We start from the raw sequence: 24,712 nt of genomic DNA on the forward strand, positions 1-24,712 counted from the left end.
TTCACAGGCTTAAAATGGTGACACAGAGTTAGAACTTCATAGCAACAAACTGACATCATTCCCAAGTGCAATGACTGAAGAGTCCAATCCCATTGTGATCCGGAAACATTGCTAATGCCATGGATCTCCCATCATGCCTGACCACTGGTCCTGCTCACTGGGAATAAGGGGAGTTTTGGTCCAACAGCTGAAGACTCAAGTTAGAAAAATACTGGTCATCTACAGGTACTGGCTTCTTTGTAGAGCAAGGATGAGGAATCCCCGGCCCTCCAGTTGTTGCTACACTATAATCCCCATCATTCCTGGCTGGGGCTGGTGGGAGTTAAAGAGTCCAAGAGTAGCTGGAGAGGGCTTCAAGTTCCTCATATTTCTTCTCTTGAGCCACAATCAGGAATAACTAGAGAAAAGTGGGCAATGCTTTTACACAAATCACTAAATCAGGAGTGTGCCACCCAAGATGGGGGGGGGGCAGTGAAAGACAAACAACAAATGGAGGCCAGATGCAACATACTCCATACTTAATCCACATTTATCTTTTCTTAGAAATAGTAAACCTAACCATTTTGGTAAACAGTGGATTCGTTTAGTACAGCTTCAGAAGATTACAAACATGTCAACACCATGATTCAGCTGAGAAAGACTGGTCCTAAATACTCTTACTGCAGAGTACACCCTGTTGCAGAAGGTATCTGTGGGCCATAGCCCAAGTTCTGGAGGACCACCTAGTTTCTTCTAGGATTATTGCAAAGAATACCGGGTGTTTTGGGCTGCAGGGGTGCCCATCCCCAAGCAGGAGTGATGACCCAGCAAGGGGAAAACAGTTGTTCCTGGCTCCCCATGCAGCCATGCTGGATGACTAGACAAAACATCTAAACAGTTTCAGCAAATTTCTGCAGCAACTGGATGGGACTTTATAGCAGGGCTGGGTAGTCATTCACAGCAGCCTTATTGACCACCTTCTGGCCTGTACTACCTGTAGATGTTGGATTCTTCAATGGGGTTCCCAGCTTGGAGGATCTCTCTGGGCTTTCCTGATTGCCTCACTCCCAAGTAGTCTGAGGAACAGCCTGAGCTTGGTGGCAGAGGTTTCTCTGTGGGGCACCACTGTACTGAATTTAGAATTCTGCACTTCCAGCGATTGCTATACCAAACAACTAATGCCAGGAAATAAGCCTTGCAATGATGAGCATGTTTGCCTACGCAATTGCCATCCTGGAAAGCTCATCAACTACCATTCCCTCCTAATTTAAAGGTGTTCATAAGAGACAGAGTTCTAATAACCAGGGCTGTCTTACTCATTAGGGTTAGTGGCGCCCTGCGCCACGGCGCCCACCCATCGGGGGGTCCAGCAGGGGGAGTCCGGGACCGATCAGGAACAGCTGCAAGGGCATGCTGGGCAGCTCTTCCTACAGCCAGCTATGTTCTCTTGCTTCCTGCTTGAGAGAGAAGGCAGCGACGTGCAGTGGCGTAGCGTGGGTTGTCAGCACTGGGGCAAGGCAAGTAATTTGCGCCCCCTAACCCTAACCCCCAGATGTTGCGCCCGGTGCGGCCGGCCCCCCCTGCACCCCCCACGCTACGCCACTGGCGATGTGCCAAGCTGTGCGGCGGCCTTCTCCCTCCTGCCCGCCCTGTAGCAGTAGCAGGGAGGATGGGGAGGGGCACCGAGAACGTCACCCCCCATCCCTTCCATTGAGGAAAAAGGTGGAGGAGGGATTCATTCAGATTTTGGGTGGGAGGGGAAAGCTATGGGGGGTGCACTACCATTAGGACTCAGTTCGGAGGTAAGGATGGACTCGAGAGAGTGCTCTCTGTGCAGCTAGTTAAAAACAAACACCAACAAAAAGTCATTTAAAGATGGGGGCGGGTTTTAAGGGCCTATTAGATTCAGCAGGGCTTACTCTCTGGTAAGTGCAGTTAGTTTTGGATCCTTTTTAGGTTCAGGATGTCACTGCTTTACACCCACACCCACCCACCCAATATTTGAAAACGTCATCTTTGTACTTAAACACAAAATGGCCGGGGACTTCATTCTCTGTGTTTTTATCAATTTATTTAAAGAACAACAAACTGCTGATCGCTTTAACTTTTTGATATGTGTTGATTTGAATCATGAGGACGAATTAGAAGAACTGCTGAGTCTTGAATGAGTCTTGCTTTGGAATTGAGGACTTCACTAGATTTTCTTCTGCCTTTTATTTTGTTCTAAGGGCTTATTAGAGATAATGTGTAAGCGTGGTGACAGCTCCCTAAAAAAAAAGGTCAACAAGTCTGGAGTCCCCCACCCTTAAAAAAGGTCAACAAATCTGGGAAACGGGGGGGGGGGGGGTGTTTAGGGCTGCTGGAGGGATCTTTGCACCAAAGCGCTGGATATGCTTAAGACGGCCCTGACAATTTCTGTCAAAACTAAGGAGTCTTGTTTCATGTATCTCATAATGGAACTACATCTAGCCAGACAGAACTAGGGGCTAGCAACCTTGGGAATGAGATTTTCCTCAAGAGCCTTCCAGTTCTTGACATGGTAAATTCATCCAGAAAGGACACGGCTCAACGTAAATCCTGACGTGTGATTGTGTAGACCTATCCAGTTCTGGCCCTCTACCCTTCACAAACAAGCAGACCCTGTTTCCTTGAGAGCTTAATAACATAAGCAGCCATAACCACAACTCCGGAGGAGAGGAGAGCAGGTAGGAGATATTTAAAACAAACACACAAACCAAAAGCACCTTTTCTACTCAAACTAACCCCATGGTGAAGGGGAGGTCCCACTGGAAGCAGCAACCATGTGCCTACACCTCCTTTTATCCCACATAAGGTTGGTGGACATTAAGTGTCTGGCTCAGGTCTCTGCGTGTCGTTCTCCCCATCCTCGCCTTCGCTCAGCTGCTGCAACTCCAGGCGTGTCTGACGGTTGCATTCCAACAGCTCCTTCAAGCGGGCGTGCAGGTGGTCGTTCTTCTCCTCCAGGTGATCCAAACAAGAGTTGATCTGGTCCAGCATAGAATTTATAGCTGCATATTCTGGTTGGGGAAAGCAGAGAGAGAGGGAGTAAGATGACCTGAGTACAAAAATCGGAGCTTTTGTTCTAGCATTAATTGACAGTGCAAAATTAAGTCAGTAGCCAGTGGCACCTACAAACAGAATAAGACCTGGGTTCAAGGTCCGTATCAACCAGACAGCTGCTAATTCAGGGGCGGGGAAGCCAGTTCCCTCTTAATTCTGTGTAGTACAACATCATTTCTGCGGGACTTGACATCTTTCCGCAGGGCCTGCAAGACAGAGCTGTTCCGCCTGGCCTTTGGTTTGGACTCAGTCTGACCCTTATGTTTCTCTCCCCTTATGGTTTTGGCTTTTAAAATGAGGCTGCATTTTAAATTGCATTTTAACCTGTATTTTAAATTGTTTAGAAGGCCGGCAGTTCGAATCCCTGCGACGGGGTGAGCTCTCGTTGCTTGGTCCCTGCTCCTGCCAACCTAGCAGTTCAAAAGCACGTCAAAGTGCAAGTAGATAAATAGGTACCACTCCGGCAGGAAGGTAAACGGCGTTTCCGTGCGCTGTTCTGGTTCACCAGAAGCGGCTTAGTCGTGCTGGCCACATGACCCGGAAGCTGTACGCCGGCTCCCTCAGACAATAAAGCGAGATGAGCGCTGCAACCCAGAGTCGGCCACAACTGGACCTAATGATCAGGGCTCCCTTTACCTTTACCTTACTGAAATTTAATTGTTATTAGCTACCCTGAGCCCGGCTCTGGCCGGGGAGGGCGGGGTATAAATAAAATTTATTATTATCATCATCATCATCATCCCAATGGGAGTCCATCACTTGGGAGGCCACAGAATCCACTTGAAGCAGGTGGTCAGGCAGGCAGGCACAGAAAGACTCAACCATGGGATTTAACTGAATAGATCAAATCAACAAAAATGTACACATGGGAGAAAAACAGTTTTAAACTACCGTACTTGCAGCAAACTGCAGCTGTACTTGTATGGAAAATTATTCTAAAGTGTTGAAATCTGCCCTGTTACCAGGCAGAGACTTTAAAGAAAAAAATTGATTTAAATAATTTAAATCAATCAAACTGCCTCTGGGGACTTCAGCTCTAAGAGCCACAGCCAATGGTAAATGGGTACAGGATTGTAACCAGAGCAAGCTAAGGCTTTCCCCTGATGTTATATCTTTCCATCTGAAGGGATTTGGTAGAGTTGCATGAAGTAAACCCTTCAACAATAGGAGTCCCCCAACTCTGTCAGTCTGAAGATCCACTGTCCAGACATAGTTTGACCAGACTATTATTATTTATTCTTTAAACTTCATATGAGGATCACAGGACAGTTTACAATATAAAAACACAGAAATACATAGCCTAGTAGCAAACAAAACAATACCACCACCCGTAGTCCATAGATTGTTTAGCCACAGGCCTGGTAGAAGAGGTATGTTTTCACCTGGTGCCTAAAGGTATGCAATGAAGGCTCCAGGTGAGCCTCCCTGGAAAGAGCATCCCACAAATGGGAGCCACTGCAGAGAAGGCCCTGTTCTCATGTTGCCACCCTCTGGACCTCTTGCGGAGGAAGCACACAAAGAAGGGCCTCAGAGGATGATTGCAGGGTCTGAGACTGTTTATACGAGGAGAGGCAGTCCTGGAGGTATTGTGGTCCTGAGCTATTTAAGGCTTCATAAGTCAAAACCAGCACTTTGAATCGGACCTGGAAACCAACTGACAGCTACTTCAGTTGGGCCAGGATCAGTGTAATATGTCCAACCGTCTCGCCCCTTGAGCAATGTAGCTGTTGAATTCTATACCAGATTTCTGACGTTACTGAACTGTCTTCAGAGGTGGCCCCACAGAGGCAGCCCCTGGTATAACGCTGACCTAGAAGTTACCAGAGCACGGACAACAGAAGTTAGGCTATCCTTGTTCAGATAGGGGAGCAGCCGAAGCTGATGGAAGGCACTCTGATTCACTAAATCGAATAACGAAGCCTAGAAATCAGTAAGAATGGTTCCAGATTTGTTAATAATAATAATAATAATAATAATAATAATAATAATAATTTATTTATACCCCGCCCATCTGGCGGCTTTCAACGAAATATTAAAATACAATAGTCTATTAAACATTAAAAGCTTCCCTAAAGAGGCCTGCCTTCAGATGTCTTCTAAAAGTCTGGTAGTTGTTGTTCTCTTTGACATCTGGTGGGAGGGCGTTCCACAGGACGGGCGCCACCACTGAGAAGGCCCTTTGCCTGGTTCACTGTAACATGGCTTCTCACAGGGAGGGAACTGCAGGAAGGCCCTCGGAGCTGGACCTCAGTGTCCGGGCGGAACGATGGGGGTGGAGACGCTCCTTCAGGTATACTGGGCCAAGGCCGTTTAGGGCTTTAAATGTCAGTGCCAACACTTTGAATTGTGCTCGGAAACGTACTGGGAGCCTGGACATAGTAGTTTTCTACAGGAAGGGATTATTGTTATTTAATATTGAAGAAAGCTAGACTATGGGGAGCCTGTACTTGTATTGTAACGAGGCACAGTTCCTACAGGTTACTCAGCGAGGCTCAAACCTGCTTTACTCCTAATGCAGCAATCCTATACGTGCTCTGTAAAGGTAAAGGTAAAGGTAAAGGGACCCCTAACCATCACATCGCGTCGTGGCCGACTCTGGGGTTGCGGCACTCATCTCACTTTATTGGCCGAGGGAGCCAGCATACAGCTTCTGGGTCATGTGGCCAGCAGGACTAAGCCACTTCTGGCAAACCAGAGCAGCGCACGGAAACGCTGTTTACCTTCCCGCCGGAGCGATGCCTATTTATCTACTTGCACTTTGACATGCTTTTGAACTGCTAGGTTGGCAGGAGCTGAGGCTGAGCAACAGGAGCTCACCCGGGGATTCGAACCGCTGACCTTCTGACTGGCAAGTCCTAGGCTCTGTGGTTTAACCCACAGCGCCACCCGCGTCCCTTAATACGTGCTCTGTACCAGGGGCCAAATGCAGTCTCTCTGCCTGACCATCAGGACCCTCCCCGGACCGCACCTTGGTCGCAACGTGCCCTTGAACTCTGACGACGACTCTTGCTCGCCTGAGTAAGAGAGGAGCGCGTGAAAACCAGCCTGATGCTGCACAAAGGTAGAACTGACGTTTGCGAGGGCCGGAGGGTTTGATCTCAGGTAAGTGCATCCCGCACCGATATGAATGAAGGCTTAAAAACTGCGCTGTCAAACCCAGCCAGCGATCTAAAGGATGGAGGGCTGTGTTGAAAAGGGGACATCGCGGGAGGGGGGCGCTGCTGCTTTTGGAAGGCTTATCAGTGTTACCTGCCTCCCCGAAGCCATTGTGGTCCTCGCCGTCCTCCCGCTCCTCTTCCTCGCCCCTCCCCAGGCTCAAGTGCGGCTCTCCATTGGGGCCTGACATTGCTGCCCAGGCCAGCACGGAAATCGCCTCCCAGGTTTGCAAAGCGGGTGTGTGTGTAAGGGGTTAAGCCCCGCCCCTTACTTTCCGGATGGAACGCGGAGACGCTGTTGCAAAGGGCCGAGCCACGCCCCCTTTTTCCCACGCTGTCAGCTTCCGTTGAGCCCTCTAGCTAGGGCTTTTCAGCCTTGACGGAGCGGGGGAGAAGGAGAACCGAGCTGTCAAAAAGGAAGTAAACACCCCAAGTGTAAAAATAAATAGTGTGTGTGGGATAGTACATATTTTAAGTGGCAAGCTTTATCCACTTGCAAATCTATACTGGATTTGAAACTGGTTTCACGTCCGTGCGTCCCCCACCAACAATTTAATTTTTATGGGGTTTCATTTTCAAAAGTGCAAATGTTGCTGCACAGAAATACAAATTTGTTTGCACAGCAACTGAAGGGAGGAACAGCAATCCAAAGAAAAGTTAGCAGAAATTTAAAACTAAATACTGAATTTGCAGACAGTCATTGGAAAAAACCCGAGCAGTTAATTTGCAATGTGATATGTTATGAGGTATGATGTTAAACTGGAGAATACAGAAAAGCAATTGTTTAAAAACTGTTGGTATTTTGGATTTACATTTTTCACTTTCCATCTCTTCACTAGTAGTTGTGCATACCTGAATTATAACTAAAAAAATAATAAGGAATGGAGGAGAAGAGAATGATGAGGGGGGAGAGGAAGTAAAATAATCTGGATATGACAGACTGCATTACGCTCTGCCACATGCTCCATCATTTGTGTAATTGATAAAATCATACCAAACCACATAGAAATTGCCGTGTTTCTTTTGTCCTCTTGCCATTTTAAATTTTTGTGTCTGTTAGAAATTGGTTTCATTTATGGAATTCATTATAGAATTTTCATTTTGTTTATTCATTTGTGTCTGTTAGAAATTGGTGGTTTTTAATTGCATGGATTTTTATTTGTTATTGTTTGTATTTGTTAAATTTTTATACTGTCCTTCATCCGAGGATCACAGAGGTGTAGCCAGGAGGGGCAGGGGGCACTGGGCGCCATACTGTGGGGGGCAGCACTTATCACGGGGCCTGCAGTGTGCCCAAGTCACGCATCTCTCCTGGGACTGATGTGGTGGTCAAAATGCTTGTGTCCAACTGCAGCCTCCCATTCTACAGCTGCGGGGGAGGTGGCAGTAAGTCTCCACGCAGCGCCCTGCCCCAGCTTACCCCACGCAATGGGCAGTTCACTCTTCCCCTGGGCGCAGGGCACACACACCAACCACCCTGGGCACCTGAGGGCTAGCTACTCTGCTGCAAACAATGGAAACAGTAACACACTTCTTCTCCAGTTTTAAAGACCATGGATTGCTTAATTAGCCAAAGGTCTGGGAGAAGGCTTAGCGCCTAAATATATGTAGAGAATGTGCCAGGCGACCCTCCCTGGAGAGTGTTAATGCAGAAAAAAAGGAAAAAACCGCAGCGGAAGCCGTTTGACTTTTGAGGCGTGTTTGAAAATGGAAGCAATTACTCCCGGGTTTTTGGCATTCAGAAACCGAAACATTCGGCTTCCAAGATGCTCAAAAACTGAGGAACCACTGCAATATATTGTATGCAATATATTGTATATTGATTAAAACATTGGTTTTAATTATGATTGCACAACATGCAGTGGTAGCAACTCCTGAGAAGTAAAATTTCACTTAGTGAAAAGTTAAAGCAGATTAAAGGTGCTTTCAAGGTGTCACTATTGTGAGGTGGAGTTCAATCATCTGCTGGCAACTTTAGGTTGTCTTTGTTTGTTTTGCTTATTCCATCTATATCCCACCTCTTCCTCCAAGGAGCTTGGGTTGGTGTCCATGGTTCTCCCCCTCCTTATTTAATTCCCACAACACTGTGAGGGTAGGTTAGGCTGAGAGGTAGCAACACACCCAGTGAGCCTCATCGCCAAGGAGGGTGGGTGTGGAAATTGAACCCTAGTCTCTCAAATCCTAGTCTGGCACTGTAACCAAAATGTGGGGTATAAATAAATATATTAAAAATATTGATGTTAATTATGATAATAATACTACACTGGCATATATGCAGATCATTTTTTCTACATTTGGGGTTATTTTGGGTGGTTGTTTTTTTTTGTTCTGTTTTTATATTTGGGATCATTTTACATTCATTTTTACTGTGAAGTCTCTTCAATATATTTTATGAGAAGCAATTCATAGATAGACTCCAATAAGCGAACATTCACTGTGTTCCACGGTGCTGCAGTGCACTCATCACACTGCAGTGTTAAAGGAGATTATTAGTACTAGTAGGAAACAATTTCTAGGGGGAGCTGCCAGCCTCGTTTCCTGCGCCTTGAACTGAAAAAATCTGATCACCCTAATTGCATCTGAATTGACAGATGCAAGCGAATAGGCGGTTCCTGCAAGCATTGCGGAATCAATTTGGCGCCCTCCTGATGTTGGACTCTAACTCCCATCAGCCTCAGCCAGCGTGCATGATGGGAGTTGTAGTCCTACGTCACCATGTAGGCTGCTCCTGGCGAGGAGGTTGATGACGGAGGGGAGGAAAGGTCAAAATCTGTGACTTTGACAAGCCACGCCCCGTCTGCCTTAAATTATATGGTTATGGAGAGGGTGGGCAGCAGGCAAAGATCGGAAGGGCAAGAAACTGTCTTCATAATTGGAAGCTGCACCACAAAATGCATACAGATCCCCAAACTGGAGGCCTTTTTTGTGTGTTTCTTAAGTTCCTCCTTTTGCAAAGAAGACGGGGAGCTTTATTTTGTCATGCTGGATTGTGCTTGAATTTTTATAGCAGGTTGCATAAACGCTCTTGAAATGCATGGGATAAGAGTTATTCTCAGTATCATAATCATAAACAACCCACTCATACCCACCTTGGGTTTTTTTTGAGTAAAGCATGCATAAAGGTAAAGGGACCCCTGACCATTAGGTCCAGTCATGGCCGACTCTGGGGTTGCGGCGCTCATCTCGCTTTATTGGCCAAGGGAGCCGGCGTAGAGCTTCCGGGTCATGTGGCCAGCAGGACTAAGCCGCTTCTGGCAAACCAGAGCAGCACACGGAAACGCTGTTTACCTTCCCACCAGAGCGGTACCTACTTATCTACTTGCACTTTGACGTGCTTTCCAACTGCTAGGTTGGCAGGAGCAGGGACCGAGCAACGGGAGCTCACCCCGTCACGGGGATTCGAACCGCTGACCTTCTGATCGGCAAGTCCTAGGCTCTGTGGTTTAACCCACATAGGAGGTGTGAAATAACCTTAAGCCCTACTAAGTGCAGTGAAAGAAACTGACCCCCTCCAACACACACAAAGTGGGCACTGCATCCCCGAGTGGAGGGCTCAGGGCCCGCGTGCCAGGCTGCAATCTCCCCTCCCCACACACTTTCATGGGAGCATGAAATTTGGTGCAACCTCCTTCCTGGTACCCCTACATTAGGGGCAACTAGCCTGGACAGGCTCAAGTAAGAGTAATCCCCCTTAAAATGATTCTCACAGCCTGATTTGCCTCAGGATTGAAGACATTTTCCGGTGAAGACATTTTCAGTCGTGTTTTCTTCTCCCTTTTTTACCGCTTTTAAAAAATATTTGTTGCTGCCGAATGTCATTTTCTTTTTCTAATTTATCTAAACTGTATAATCTATTGTTGGAGTGGCATACAAAGGATGAAAAAGTTAAATCTGTGGTGATAGATTGGGCAAGAGATGTGGGGGGGGGGTCAAGTTCACTGCAGGGGGTCAAGTTCACTGCATGTACGGTGTTAAAGGAAAATATTATGAAAATGATGTACTTAACTTCTGTAAAATTAGCAAAGATATATCACAATAGTGTTGGAAATGTAAAGAAAAAGAAGGAACCTTTTATCATATGTGGTGGACCTGTCCCATGGTAAAAGACTTCTGGGAGAAGATTTATAATGAATTGAAAAAAATGTTGAAATATACATTTATTAAGAAACCAGAGGCCTTTCTTCTTGGAATAACAGGTTTGGAATTGCCCAAGAAAGATGTTAGATTGTTTTTGTATGCCACAACTGCTGCTAGGATTTTATTAGCCAAGGATTGGAAAACACAAGAAGTGCCAACAGTGGAGGAATGGCAGATGAAGATGATGGACTTTTGGGAGCTAGCCGACCTGACTGGAAGAGTCCGCGACCAGAAGGAGGAGCACCACCAGGAGGAATGGATGAAATTTAAAGACTATTTAGCTAAATATGCTAAGATAACTTAAATAGAAGGATTTAAATATGTGATGTTATAGAACAATATGTTTAAAGTTAAATATGAAAAGAAGGAAAGATGTTAATTGACTAAGTAAATCTTATGAGAAATCAGTTTTGGAAAACTGTTACAATGAAACTCAGCCAGGGGGATTCGAGGAAGTCACCTAACAATGTTAACAAAAGTGGAATTATTACAGTTAGGATTCATGTTTGTTTGTGTTTGTTATTAATTTGGAAAATTCAACAAAAAAAATTTTGGGGGTGAAAAAGAATGTCATTTTCTTTTTCTGCATTTCAGATCCCTTTCTGTATTTTTTTCATTTTAGTTTTTAACTTGTGAACCACGCAGAGGACTTTTGTCGTTAGGTGGAATATGAATGAATATTGGAAATAAATAAACAAACAAATGATGGGAAGAACCACGTTGAGAAACCCAACTGAGCGATAAACCCAATTCGATACATTACTGCGCAGCGCGGCGCACGCGATGCAATGCGATTTAAAAAATAAACAAATCAGTGTAGGGCTGCGCACGTGCATTTCAGGCCGGAGCTTCAAAAATCTTGCAAACCTGGTAGGGGCTCTGTCTCTTTAAATCCCCTTTTGTTATATTCCTAAACTTCGGGACCCTCCCGCGCCGCTTTTTTCCCTCCGGAGAGCGAAGATGGCAGCGTCTTGCTGCGGCAGCTGCGTGAAGGGCTTCTGCCAAATTGCACGAAGGGGTCTCCTGGTCTCCGTGGGGGCCGGGAGCCGGGGCCGTTTCATCGCCTCCTCCGGCGCGGGCAGCTATGGGCGCGGCTGGCCCGGGGCAGGGAGACCCCTTCTGCTGGGGGCGGTCTTTGCCCTTGGGGGCGCCTTCGGCGCTTACCGGACCCTCCAGCGCCGCTTCCGAGGCCAGAAGCCTCTCGCGAGGCAAGAGGCGTCCAAGGTGAGGCCGGGAAGGGAAGCAGAAAGGGGCTCTCCTCCGGGGAAGGTTTCTGCCGGCGACTCTTTCGTTGCGGCTCCTGAATGGCAGCGGGTTGGGCTAGATGACCACTGGGGATACCCCTTCCCGACTCCGCAGTTTCGTGAAGCTCCCTACAGCTGGAAGCTGGCTTGGAGCGGCCTGCTCTGGCTGGCGATGCGTTTGGCACCAGCTTGGCACCAGTGCAATGCAGTGCATAATAATATGCGCAGTGCTTTTTTCCTGGGGGGACGCAGGGGTACACATACCCCTAAACATTTTGGGAATCTTTGTATTTTTTGTCCCTTTACTGTATTTATTTCCCCCGATTTGAAGTATAAAATTGTGGTTTTCTTGAGTCAAAATGAGAGTACCCCTAAATATATATATATATATATTAGAAAAAAAGCGCTGATAATATGTACCTAAAGCCTCTTGCTTTTCTGGGTGGAGGACAGAAAGAGAGGCAAGGGAGGGTGTCTAGAAGCTTCTACTTTAATATGGGTGAAATTCACATTCATTGGTCCACCCACTTTTGCCTAAGGCTCTGCCTGCATGTGGCCCTTAGAAAGTTGCCCATGTGGAATTGTGGCCCTTGGGTCCACAGTGGCTGGCAGCAATGGCTCTGTTTCAGAGCAGGAGACATTCCCAGCTTGGAATTGCCACTGTGGATTGAACCTGGGTCACAGCCCGGCCTAAGGTGGGTCATAGGAGCAGAACGACCACCATATATGTGGAGAAAGGTGTTTGGGCTAAATAAGGGTTCCGGGTCTGCAAAGGTTGCAAATTGCTAACCCAACCTATTGGGGGTCTTCAGCCAGTGAGTTTGGCTTGCAGTCTGATCTCAGGTTGGTAGCAACAGCAGCATCACTGATAACATAAATGTATAAGTAAATTATTTTTTAAAATATTTCTCTGCTAGTTTAAAATTCTTTACCTGTTTCTGTGTTGTTTTCTCATGAAAACCAGTGCAAAATGTTGTGGCTGATAAATAAAAGTGATTCTCCATTGCACCTGGAGGGAAAATGCGGATTTGAAAAGTTTGAGCATGAGGAACCTGACGCTTATTCCACTTATTTGGAATAGGAATAGGGAACAAATGAATGTAAGAAGAGCTGTGCTCAATCTGGCTGATTCCGCATTCCCCTTTATGATGTGTAGTAAGTGGATAGACTAGAGTCAGTCAGTCAGTTTTATTGCACATAGCCAAAGGCTGCCACAGTGTACACAGAATCATTCAACAATTAAAAGAAAATATGCTGCATTAATACGAAAAACTTAAAACATTTATATTTTTTATCAAGACATTACCTAGTCTAAACAGAGCTATAAAAGTACCTTAATATACTGGTTAAAATCTCAAACAATAAAATTTATAGGTTAAAATAATCACATGGCCACTAATATATTAAAAAATAATGTTAATTAATACAATGTGCAATTATATTCAGAGTTTGGTGATAAAGATAGAATATAGCTTGATGTAGATAGGGTCAAATAAATTCATCTCCTTTACAGTTGGTGGCTACCTTGGCTATATAATTTGCTCTAATTTTCCTAGCGGCAGTTGCAAAGAGTGCTGCACGCCAGGTCACATACTTAGCTGTGTCTGCGAGGAGATATAAAATCACGTCAGAGGGGTTCTGGCCAGGGGACCTTGTCCTTATAGGTGCTAAAAATCTTTCTCTTGCTTCATTATATAAGGGGCAGAGCAAGATATAATGCATAAGGGCCTCTACTTCAGGACACCCCCTAATGCAAACACGTTCGTTTGTTGGTATGCCTCTGTGTCTCCCATCTCTATAAGCAGATAGACTAGAGAAAAGTGTTCGTCCCTCTCTCATCACACTAGAAGTCAGCCTGGGACATCCAGTGAAGCTGAATGTTCAGGACCACCGGCAGAGAAAAGGAAGTCCGTCAGAAGACGGTAATGGCCACCAACATGGATGCCTTCAAAGCAGGACTGGACAAATTCACGGAGAATGCTATCCATGGCTCCCAGGCATGATGGATATGCCTTGCTTCCACGGTTGGAGGCACTATTAATAAAAATAAAAATAAAAATAAAAATAAATTTATTTATACCCCGCCCATCTGGCTGAGTTTCCCCAGCCACTCTGGGCGGCTTCCAATCAAGTGTTAAAAACAATACAGCATTAAATATTAAAAGCTTCCCTAAACAGGGCTGCCTTCAGATGTCTTTTAAAAATAAGATAGATGCTTATTTCCTTCACATCTGAAGGGAGTGCTTTCCGCAGGGCGGGTGCCACCACCGAGAAGGCCCTCTGCCTGGTTCCCTGTAACTTGGCTTCTTGCAGTGAGGGAACCGCCAGAAGGTCCTCGGAGCTGGACCTCAGTGTCCGGCAGAACGATGGGGACGGAGACGCTCCTTCAGGTATACTGGACTGAGGCCGTTTAGGGCTTTAAAGGTCAGCACCAACACTTTGAATTGTGCTCGGAAACCGGTCTGAGGACCGGTGTTGTTATGTGGTCCCAGCGGCCTCTCCCAGTCACCAGTCTTTTGCTTTTGAATGCCAGTTGCTGGAGAATGCCCTTGTGCTTGGGTACTTCTCATTGGGGCATCTGGCTGGCCACCCTGAGAACCAGATGCTGGATGAAATGGACCCCCTTGGACTGATCCAGCAGAGCTCTTCTATTCTTATATTCCTCAAAGTGGCCTGGGAGTTGCTGCCAGGAAGCCCCCCCACCTCAGTAGAGAGCCAAAGCAAGGCTACTCAGGGTAGACTGCCTCTGGCCATGAGGGCTCCTTTAAGCTGTCGTAATAAGCAGCTTTTTGTAGCCTTATTCCTCTGCCTGTGATAAACGCTGCTTGTGATAAATGCTGCTTTTTTGGGGGGGGGGAGAGGTATTTCTTTAGCCAGATTAGTGATGCCCTTGACATCTCTGCCTGTTCAGCTCCCAGAGGAGAACTTGCAGTTGACTCTCTACCAGTACAAGACCTGCCCTTTCTGCAGCAAGGTCCGAGCTTTCCTGGATTATCATGGGCTGCCTTATGAAGTCGTGGAGGTGAATCCAGTCATGCGGAACGAGATTAAGTTCTCTGCCTACAGGAAAGTGCCCATTCTCCTTGCCAGCACTGGGAGCACAGTGGTGAGTTTCTGGTTTGGCAATTTAAGTTCCTTGGTTTATTTTACCTGGTGTGCCTGTCGCAGGGGGTGCAGAGAAGGGCCTAATATTCTACGGGGATTCATAGTGTGTTTTAATTATGGATTTTTATACTTTATATATTTCATAATCAACAGGGGTCTTGAACCCTGGTCTCCTAAGTCCCAGTCTCCAACATGCTAACCAGTACCACCACCACCCCTGCATGATCTTTCGCTTTGGAAGTCTGAAGACAACTTCATTCACCTTTTTTAATGAAAAAAAAATTGGTCAAGGGCCAGCGAACAATAACTGACTCGTTTTATTTGGAGCATGTAAGCTCGCATTAATTTTATTGTATCTACCTGATATTATCATGGTGTCTACCAAAGCAATGTAATGCATTCAAATACAGAATCAAAACCCTAAAGCAGAGCTTTCCAAACGTTTCATGTTGATGACACATTTTTTAGACATGTGTCATTTCGCAATACAGTAATTCCATTTCATTAGCAAACTGGAGATTCAATTAACCTCTTTCCATTCCCAGAAGGAGCGCAGGGAGTGTTCACACGACACATCTATAAACTGCAGCCAACACACTTAACTTGTTGTGGCACACAGTTTGGAAAGCTCTGCCCTAAAGACAAAACCTCTTCTAGGTTTGGTACCTACATGGATGGATCAAGTTTTTGTGTAACACTGTGCTTCGCTCTCTCCCCCCTCATCCCCCAGCAACTGAATGACTCTTCTGTGATCATCAGTGCATTTAAAACCTACCTCGTTTCCAGGTAAGGGATTTTAAAAAAAATAATAAGATGCTGAGCTTATTACAAATAAAACCATGCTTATGTGTCTACAGATTGGTTTTTGTATCCCTTTATGATGCTGCAGTTTTAGGACTTGCCCCCAAACACAAACTTGTCTGAAACTTGCCCCCCCCCCCAAATGGGACCTAATATTCTAGGGTAGAATAAGCTCCGGGAACAAAGGAATAGCAAATGGTCAGGCACTTTTTACTTGACTTGGTTTAGTTTTGTACACTGCTAAAACAATCATGGAGACAGAACCCCACCATTCCAGAAGATCCCACGGATACACACCTTTAACTAATAATGAGGAAGGGTTTTGCTGATATGATAAATCTTGTTTTACTTGGGGGCAGGGAGTACTGTTGCACTTGAAAAGTGAAAAATAAAGGTGTGCTTTTTTTTTTTTTTTAAAGCCATAATTAATTATTAGCTTCACCTCTGAATTGATTTGAGGCTGGACCCTAGTTAGGTGTTCCCCAGGTTGGGGTTTTGTGTGTGTGCCGCTCTTGAAACTAACAGATTACATTATCCATTTATGAAGCTCAGGATTTTATTTTTTGTTTCTTAGAATTCTTAAGCAATGCTGGGTACTTTCAGCTAGTCTGCTATATATTTTGGAAGGCTCACTTGTACGGACACCATTTTGAACCAATATGGCAGACGGAACCTTTCAAAACAGCGCTGATTCTCTTGTTGTTTCTTCAAGTTTTTGAGCAACACTAGGCACTTTCTGTTGGTGCCCAGAAATGATTGGTCAGAATTAGTCTAACTTAGCCATTGTCTTATTTCAGGAGGTGTTCTTAGTGAACCCCTCTCCTTCTGCCACTGCCTGGTAATGGGATGGGGAGGATGGAATATAAAGTGTGTGGTTCTTCTTTGACTTCTGCTTTTATTTCCCTAGGAGGAGTTTGGACGAGATTATGTCATACTACCCTGCTATGAAAGCCACAAATGACCGGGGCAAGGAGGTGATTGAGTATGGCAACAAATACTGGCTTATGCTGGATGAAAAGGAGACTCGGAATCTTTATCCTGTCAAGGAAGCAAGGGTGTAGGTATTAACACAGAGACCCTTCCTTGGACAGCACAGTGTTGATCCTGCTGCCCCATGGCCGCTATTGTATAAGGAAAAACAGTTATGCAAGCTGTCCTTTCGATTATCTCTGCGTTCAGAAAAGTATGGGAGTCTCCACCCAAATTATCACTTCAGAATGTGAGTGGGGATGGTTTGATTGCATGCTACCCTGTCCCAAAAATCAGCTTATTGGAGAAAAATGTTATACAGTGGTACCTTGGGTTACATACACTTCAGGTTACAGGCTCCGCTAACCCAGAAATAGTGCTTCAGGTTAAGAACTTTGCTTCAGGATGAGAACAGAAATCGTGCTCCGGCGGCGTGGCAGCAGCAGGAGGCCCCGTTAGCTAAAGTGGTGCTTCAGGTTAAGAACAGTTTCAGGTTAAGTATGGACCTCCGGAACAAATTAAGTACTTAACCCGAGGTACCACTGTACTAGGATCCTTCTCAGCAGTCTTCCAACTGATGTGGGAAATTCTTGACACAGATGAGCATATGATATCAGCAATTGTGCTGGGATGTAAGGATTCCTGGGACCCCTGAGGTATCCTGCATCCAAGTTGTTCTGGGCTTTGTAAATCAATACAAGAACCTTGAACCTGACTTGGTAGCAAATGGGCAGCTGGAGCAGCTGTTTTAACAGTGGTATTGCATGTTCTCACAACTAGAAGCTCCCATCAGCAATCTGGCTGCAGCATTCTGCACCAGCTGGAGCTTCTGAAACAGACCCAAGGGCAAACCCACCATGTGCACCAGAAGCATTTACTGTGTAAAACAATAAGATGGTAAAAATTTGAAATAAAATATATATGATGGTGAACTCAGTAATGTAAAACATTATGTGTATTTTCTTGTACTTGGTTGCCATAGTCCACAGTAAACATGCTCTACTTTTCTATAAACAAATTATTTTGTCTTTTGGAAGCAGATTCCCCCCCACTCCCCATCCCAAGTCTTGTGCTGATCTTACAATTTATTTCATAAAATGTGTGTGCAGTTTGATTGTAAGACAAAACAACCTCAGAGTGGTTTAGCTGTGATCTGCTCTTATCTGTGTTTTGGAATGTGGTGCTGGGATCGGCCACTGTGTTGTTCTTTGGATATTGTTAGACTCCAACTCCCATCAACACCAGCTAGCATGGCCAATGGCCAGGTTGGGTGGAAGCTGTAATCCCAACAATACCCGGAGACACCACGTTGGCTTCTGATCTGTAGAACCATAGAATTGCAGAGTTGGAAGGGACTCTGAGAGCCATCTAGTCCAGCCCCCTGCAGTGCAGGAATAGGCAGCTGTCCCATACAGGGATCAAATCAGCAACCTTGGTGTTATCAGCACCACATTCTAGCCAACTGAGCTATCCAGGCTAATAGTTTAGTTTTAAGGGACTTTACAACCTGGTGGCACCATTTATCTCCCCACCCGGCTTTATCCAGCTCTTTGTCGTCAATCCCATGTGCAAAAAAACGTATCGGCTTTTCCTGTCTTGTTTGCAGGGAGGAAATGAAATGGAGGCAGTGGGCGGACGATTGGCTTGTGCACCTCATCTCGCCCAATGTTTACCGCACGGCTGGCGAGGCCCTGGCATCTTTCGACTACATTGTGCACGAGGGCAAGTTTGGCACAATCGAAGGTTTCTTTGCCAAATACGTTGGAGCTGCTGCGATGTTCTTCATCAGCAAAAGGCTAAAGGCCAGGTTGGTGCTTCTGAAATTTTAAGGCTCAAGAGTAACATCTCCATTTTATCTTCCACTTCTTGACTTCAAGGACAGCCAGACTGCTGTCGATTGTTGAGGTTAATCAGGGGTGGCCCATCCCATTTTGCCCCATGGAGAAACCAAGTAGCAATGTAGTACGCAGGAACGCCCTGGCTCTTGCAGAACTTGGTGGGTGCCAATGCGTTCTCTAAACCATGGGTAGGCAAACTAAGGTCCAGGGGCCAGATCTGGCTCAATCGCCTTCTAAATCCAGCCCACGGACGGTCCGGGAATCAACGTGTTTTTACATGGGTAGAATGTGTGCTTTTATTTAAAATGCATCTCTGGGTTATTTGTGGGGCATAGGAATTTGTTCATTCCCCCCCCCCAAAAAAATATATAGTCTGACCCCCCACAAGGTCTGAGGGACAGTGGACTGGCCCCCTGCTGAAAAAGTTTGCTGACCCCTGCTGTAAAGCATAACTGCCCAGCTTCTCCAACCAGGGGTGGGGGAAATGAGTGGCCGTGTCACATGCCAGAACACCTCCCTCTCGCCACCGCCAAGGGAAACAGTGGAGCAGGCAGAGCTCTTCCTCTTGCACTTTTGCCACTGGGGTTCCTTGACATGGTTCCATTTTATGTCCCTTTTATGTGTTTGACAAAGTCATTAACCTTAATGTCTGGCACATATTTAAAAAGCAAGGGGCCTTAGGGAGTCTTCCTGATGTCAGTGAGATGATCATTCATCATGATGTACAGCAACCCTCCAGCTTTATTTTGCTGAGTAATACGGGAACACATTTATATGCTAACTTCTTTATTTACTTGGCAGATTTTGTATCTCAACTTTTTTTGCCAAGACACCCAAACTGCTTTGCAAATTTGAAACACAAAGAAAATAAAAGTGGGTCCTCTCATGCTGATTGAGAGCCGGTGGTCTGAGCTTGTCTATTCGGTTCATATGTTGGTGGTCTTAATATTACACCCGATTGCCTCTGTTTGAATTTATGTTCTTGGCAGGACCTGATGGCTGATCTGTCTTCAGGATCAGCAGTCCCTCTTCAGTTTGCTCAGGAAGGTTCAGTTGCAGTCCCACCTAGATAACCATAAAAGGATCCTAGATGGAATCGTATTCTAGAGTAGACCCATTGCAATCAATGCTCAGTTCTAACCTAAGTCCATTTATTTCAGTGAATCCACTTTGAGTATGACTTAGCCAGAAACAGCCCTTTTTCTATTATCGTCTTTAAGATTCAGAATCCTTACAAGGATACTGTGATATTGTCATAATGGGTACATTTGGGTGGCATCCAATGGTAGCCCTATTAAATTAATGGACGTTACTAACTTTGGTAAGAACATAAAAGCCTTCTGCCTCAGGCCAATGACCCATCAAGTCCAGCTTCCTGTTCTCACAGTGGCCAACGTTATGTCCATGGGAAACCTGCAAGTGCAACCTGGACAAGAGCACTCCCCTTCCCCACAACTGGTAACATTGATTAGAGTGGGTCTACTCTGAGTAGAACCTAGTTACCCATAACCCATTATTATGAACTGAATTCCTGTGTGTTAATTTTTTCCGTAATTCGCTCTGGGACTTCCTTTGCCTGCGGGAAGATTTGAAAAAAATCTAATGAATTACCAGTAACTAAACTGATCGTATGTCTCTGTTTTTAGTTTCGTTGCTTCTTATCCCTAGACTTGGAATCTTAACCCCCCCCAAAAAAAAAGTTTGCTGTTTTGCAAGCCGTATCTAAAGTTGAAGAAATGTGAATGAAGGAAATTCATCAGTTCTGGAAGCTTTAAAGCCATCCCCCCCCCCTCTCTCTGCAGGCACCACCTGCAGGATAATGTCAGAGAAGACTTGTACAAAGCAGTGGACGACTGGGTGGAAGCTGTCGGCCACCACAGGATGTTCATGGGCGGATCCCAACCAAACCTTGCAGATCTGGTAAGGACCTGGCAAGTGGCCATTGGAAACCACCACCATTCTGGGGAGGAAAGGTGGCAGGCTAGTCATCAACTGCTGACACTCCCATTGTTGTTGTTTAGTCGTTTAGTCATGTCCGACTCTTCGTGACCCCCTGAACCAGAACACGCCAGGCCCTCCTGTCTTCCACTGCCTCCCGCAGTTTGGTCAAACTCATGCTAGTAGCTTCGAGAACACTGTCCAACCATCTCGTCCTCTGTCATCCCCTTCTCCTTGTGCCCTCCATCTTTCCCAAAATCAGGGTCTTTTCCAGGGAGTCTTCTCTTCTTATGAGGTGGCCAAAGTCTTGGAGTCTCAGCTTCAGGATCTGTCCTTCCAGTGAGCACTTAGGGCTGATTTCCTTCAGAATGGATACGTTTGATCTTCTTGCAGTCCATGGGACTCTCAAGAGTCTCCTCCAGCACCATAGAGATAATTAGGCAGTGATTAAAGGCAACCAAGGTATAAATCTTGATTGCCAAAACTCCCTTTTGAGATAAGTGGGGACAGAGATTAACCCCTCATGCTCAGAAGACATTCATCACACTGGGAACAAAGAAGTTTTCAGTGCGGGAGAAGTGCGGGAGTAGCGATATTGTCCAGTGACACTCATTGTTGTGTCATCCCATCCCCCGGCGGTGAATGAAATTTAGTGAGACATGCCGGTATATCAGACAAAAAGCCACGGTTCCGAATAATACAACAGGTACTTCAATGTGAAAGAGAAAACAGGGCAGAAGTAATTGTAATCCGGAAAACTAATGCAGTGTTCTGCACAGGCTTCTGCCAGCTGGGGGAGGGCAAGGCACTTGGGGGGGGGGCAAAGCTCTTAAGGAGGGAGCTGGGCCCCCTCAGTATTGGGTGGTAACTTTGCATGGCACTTCAGCACGTCACATTCTGTTGGTCCCCTCAATGGTGGGGGCAAGTTGGCACCTCTGGTTCTGCATATCTGAAGGCACCAGGCCCCAGCAAGGCCCAGAGGGTGATCAGTGGGCCTCCTTCAGGACTTTGGCATCATAGAATCATAGACTTGGAAGGGACCCCAAGAGTCATTTAGTCCAATCCCCTACAATGCAGGAACATCAACTAAAGCATCCCTGATAGATGGCCATCCAACCTCTGCTTAAAACCCCCCAAGGAGAGTCCACCACCTTCTGAGGGAGACCGTTCCACTGTTGAACAGCTCTTACTGCCAGAAATTTCTTCCTGATACTGAGCTGGAATCTCCTTTCTTGTAACTTGAAGCCATACTGACTTTCTTATGCTGGATCCAGTTTAGGTGACACAAGCAGACCATGGCTTATTTGTTAGCACTGTATTCTGGGCTTGTGTGTTTACTTCCTTGCCTGCTTCAAGGTTCAGTATAACTGCTTGCCGTTGAACTTGAATCAGGGAATGCAATGGTTACTGCAGTGCATGGATTGCCTCCAAATCAGAATTGGAAGCCAACTGGCGTTTCTGGCAAACTCTGCTTTGCTGCAAGCCATGTTTGCCAGTTCAGGCAGGCAGTGGCTAACGGTGGTTGTTGCAAGCTGGGAAAGGCAGGGAGGTAACATTGAGTCCATTAGCATGTGTACCAAGGGGACAGTCACAACTACAAACTGTGGCTTGGCTGCAGTGTCAACTCCAAGCCATCCGTTACCACTGAGTTAAAGTTGTGACTAGAAAGATGCAACACAAACTAGGCCTTTAGTAGAAAACAAAAGCTACATCCAGAGGGAAGATGGGATCTGTTCCCTTTAAAACAGGGAAGTTGCTCTCCTTAACTTCAGTTCCATTAATCATGTTATGAAGGAGGCAAAAGAGGGAGTTTGAGTATTTCCACCACAGGTCTCTAGGGCTTTGAAGCACCCTTGTATGAGGGTACCCCAATAATTACGGGGTGTCCAAAACAGGGAATAGGTTGCTGGGGTCCTCAGTCTGATCCAGCAATGCTCTTCTTATGCTTCTATGCCCTGAGTCTTTGTCCAGTCCCTCCTTCTGAAGGTGTTCTTTTTTTTATATATATAAATATTTATTAAAGTTTTTAAATATAAATGCACAAATAATAAACGATCTTACTTCTGTCACAACAATTTCATCACTTCTTTGGACTCCCTCACGTCTCCCGCTCCCATTTACATCGTTAAAAATTTTTTCCAAACAAATTATCAACTTGTTTACAATCTCATGCCCACTCATTCAAATATAATCTAGCACTTCTTCCAAAAAAATTTATATTTTCTTTAGTCTCACTTATCATCAAATTTAAATCTAGTTTAGTGGTGGCCAGTTTTTTATAATCTAGCATCCTTCTTAACATTCAACCAAATTACAATGTTTTTGTAGATACATCTTGAATTTCTCCCAGTCTTCCTCCATCTTCTCTTCTCCCAGATCACGGATTCTGCCAGTCATCTCGGCCAGTTGCATATAGTTCATCGCTTCTGAAGGTGTTCTTAGTTATGAGATGCTGGGAGTTGAAAATGGAAGCTTCTGCGATGCATGTGTTTTCCCACTTGTAGCTGATGTTCTTCTCACCAGTTTTCTTCTCTGTTCTGTCTGCACAGGCAGTTTATGGAGTTTTGCGTGTCATGGAAGGCTTGGAAGCTTTTGATGACATGATGACCCACACCAAGATCCAGCCTTGGTACCGTCGTATGGAGGCAGCCATCGGGCAGTCCAGAGTTGCCACACAGCACTCCAGATGCTAAAAACAACCCTTACAATGACCAGGAAAAGCTCATAAAGCAAAGCAGGACTTATTTATTTTTTAATTCCAAAGCCAAAAGGGGTGTATGCAATGAGAGTCCACCACCAAAGGGGTCTTGGAAAAAGCAGTGGAACATGATGCATGGACTATTATTTGTTGAAAGCCTTAAGGGTATCATACTTGCTGAGTGAATTTTGATTGTTAGGCCCTTACTAGGCCCTTCTGCTTTGGTGGGATTTGACTTTGTTTTTCCAAGTGTCTAAAACAGCCTTGTCTGTCTGCAAAATATTTGCTTGGTCCTGGAGGAGGTGGAAGAAGTAAGTGTTTTGCTAGGGGTTCATTCTGCTGGTGGGAAAGAGTCTGCTAGTATGCAGGACACTGAGTCCTTCTTGTTGTTCAGAGTGAATAGATCTGAAGCCACACTCTCATTGCTGCTTTTCTCTGGGTCCTGTATGGCATGTGGGAGTTCTCCATCACCAGACAGTTGACCCAGAGAGGGTAACACAAACAAATAAAGAACAGTTAGCCAATAGTGTGCAATATTTATCTGAAGCAGGTGCAGGGAGAAGGCTGAAGTTTCTGGAAATGTGCCTTTGGGATAAAATAATGGTATTCTAGGAAAGAATGACAACAGAAGAGCCTTTACTCCTGCTACCCATCAAAGGGATCTGTCAGAATTTCCAGATGAAAGGCAATTCCTTTTAAAATAAGGTGTGGTTTGTAAAATGTGGCGTTGGCACACATCTGTGGTGTTCTGCCACGTAAAAGATTGTCTTATGTGGCATGCTAATGTTGGAGAAGGGTTGTAAAGTGTGAAGCATCCCCCACACTTAGGAGGAGCACATGCAAGTTCTGTTCTTAAACCTGTTCAACAGACACGGCACACTTTGCAAAGACTGGGCAAAGGGTTTCAGTTACTTAGTTCTTGAGGGGTGGGAGGAGAGGGGGATACAAGTGACAGCTCAATTTAAAACTGGATTAAGTTTGTAAAATAGAGTTTCTTCAATGCAATTTAGCCTTTATTCGAGTCAGAGGCATACCTAGGTCCCTTGCAAGTCTTGGCACCCCCTCCCCCCCCAAAAAACACCACTTTATTGCAGTAGCCACATGAGAAACTCCTATATTTTTATGAGACCCAAGTACTCAAAGGATCTGGAAGAAGGGTGAGACAAGGATGAAAGGTGCAAGAGCACACACATGTACACTACACACTCCATAGTCTGATAGGTGATTTTTGCACCTGCAACCCTGGTGGGGGCTGGTTCCACCAATCCTTAGGGTTGTACCACCATGTGCAGTAGGGCTTACTTTCAAACAAATGCACACACAAGGTTGTGCTGCTGTTGACACATGCTCTGCTTTGTTCAGCCTGATCCTGAATCATTTTGGGATTGCAACCCTGGATACGTACTCTGGTGTAGTTTCGCTGCAGAATTCAGATATGCAAACTCTGTCTTGGATGAAAGTATTGGTGTCAGTTGGGCTACTTGGAAATAAAGGTTTTCTTTTGATGGTAGAGCTTTCAGTGTCCTTATTGATCAGCTTCTATAACATGAAGCTAGCACATCTGATTAAATTTCTAGACCATAATGTTCCTACTGGGCTGGTTCCTTGGTAAGTGAACAGAGAACTTGCCCCTAAAATGTAACCTGCATTTATTCTTCCAATCCCTTTTTATCTGGTTTAATGCAGGTATCTTCTGAAGTTAATATTGCATGCTTTCTCATCTCTTCAAAGCATTCTTCCTCCATCCCAGCACTCCAGTCCAAAACA

At 45.5% G+C, this 24,712-nt stretch overlaps 2 protein-coding genes across 3 annotated transcripts; one reads left to right on the forward strand and one right to left on the reverse strand.

The window, feature by feature from the left end:
• Nucleotides 1-2,028: 2,028 nt before the first annotated feature.
• BBLN (bublin coiled coil protein) lies at nt 2,029-6,473 on the reverse strand. Its single transcript, XM_081847823.1, has 2 exons — nt 6,310-6,473; nt 2,029-3,017 (listed from the first exon to the last, which is right to left on the reverse strand). The coding sequence occupies exons 1-2, from the start codon at nt 6,404-6,406 to the stop codon at nt 2,824-2,826; spliced, it is 291 nt and encodes a 96-aa protein (XP_081703949.1). The 5' UTR covers nt 6,407-6,473; the 3' UTR covers nt 2,029-2,823.
• Nucleotides 6,142-23,407, forward strand: PTGES2 (prostaglandin E synthase 2). 2 transcript variants are annotated; one of them, XM_081847725.1, is made up of 7 exons: nt 6,142-6,162; nt 14,508-14,702; nt 15,432-15,487; nt 16,410-16,559; nt 18,078-18,278; nt 20,112-20,229; nt 22,797-23,407. In XM_081847725.1, exons 2-7 carry the CDS (start codon nt 14,631-14,633, stop codon nt 22,938-22,940), a joined length of 741 nt encoding a protein of 246 aa, XP_081703851.1. In that variant the 5' UTR covers nt 6,142-6,162; nt 14,508-14,630; the 3' UTR covers nt 22,941-23,407. The 2 variants fall into 2 exon arrangements, with proteins under 2 accessions (XP_081703851.1, XP_081703850.1); XM_081847724.1 differs by lacking the exon at nt 6,142-6,162 and adding an exon at nt 11,279-11,576.
• Nucleotides 23,408-24,712: the final 1,305 nt, after the last annotated feature.

Source organism: Podarcis erhardii (genome assembly GCF_964252035.2).
Source record: "Podarcis erhardii genome assembly, chromosome: Z".
Taxonomy (NCBI): Eukaryota; Metazoa; Chordata; class Lepidosauria; order Squamata; family Lacertidae; genus Podarcis; species Podarcis erhardii.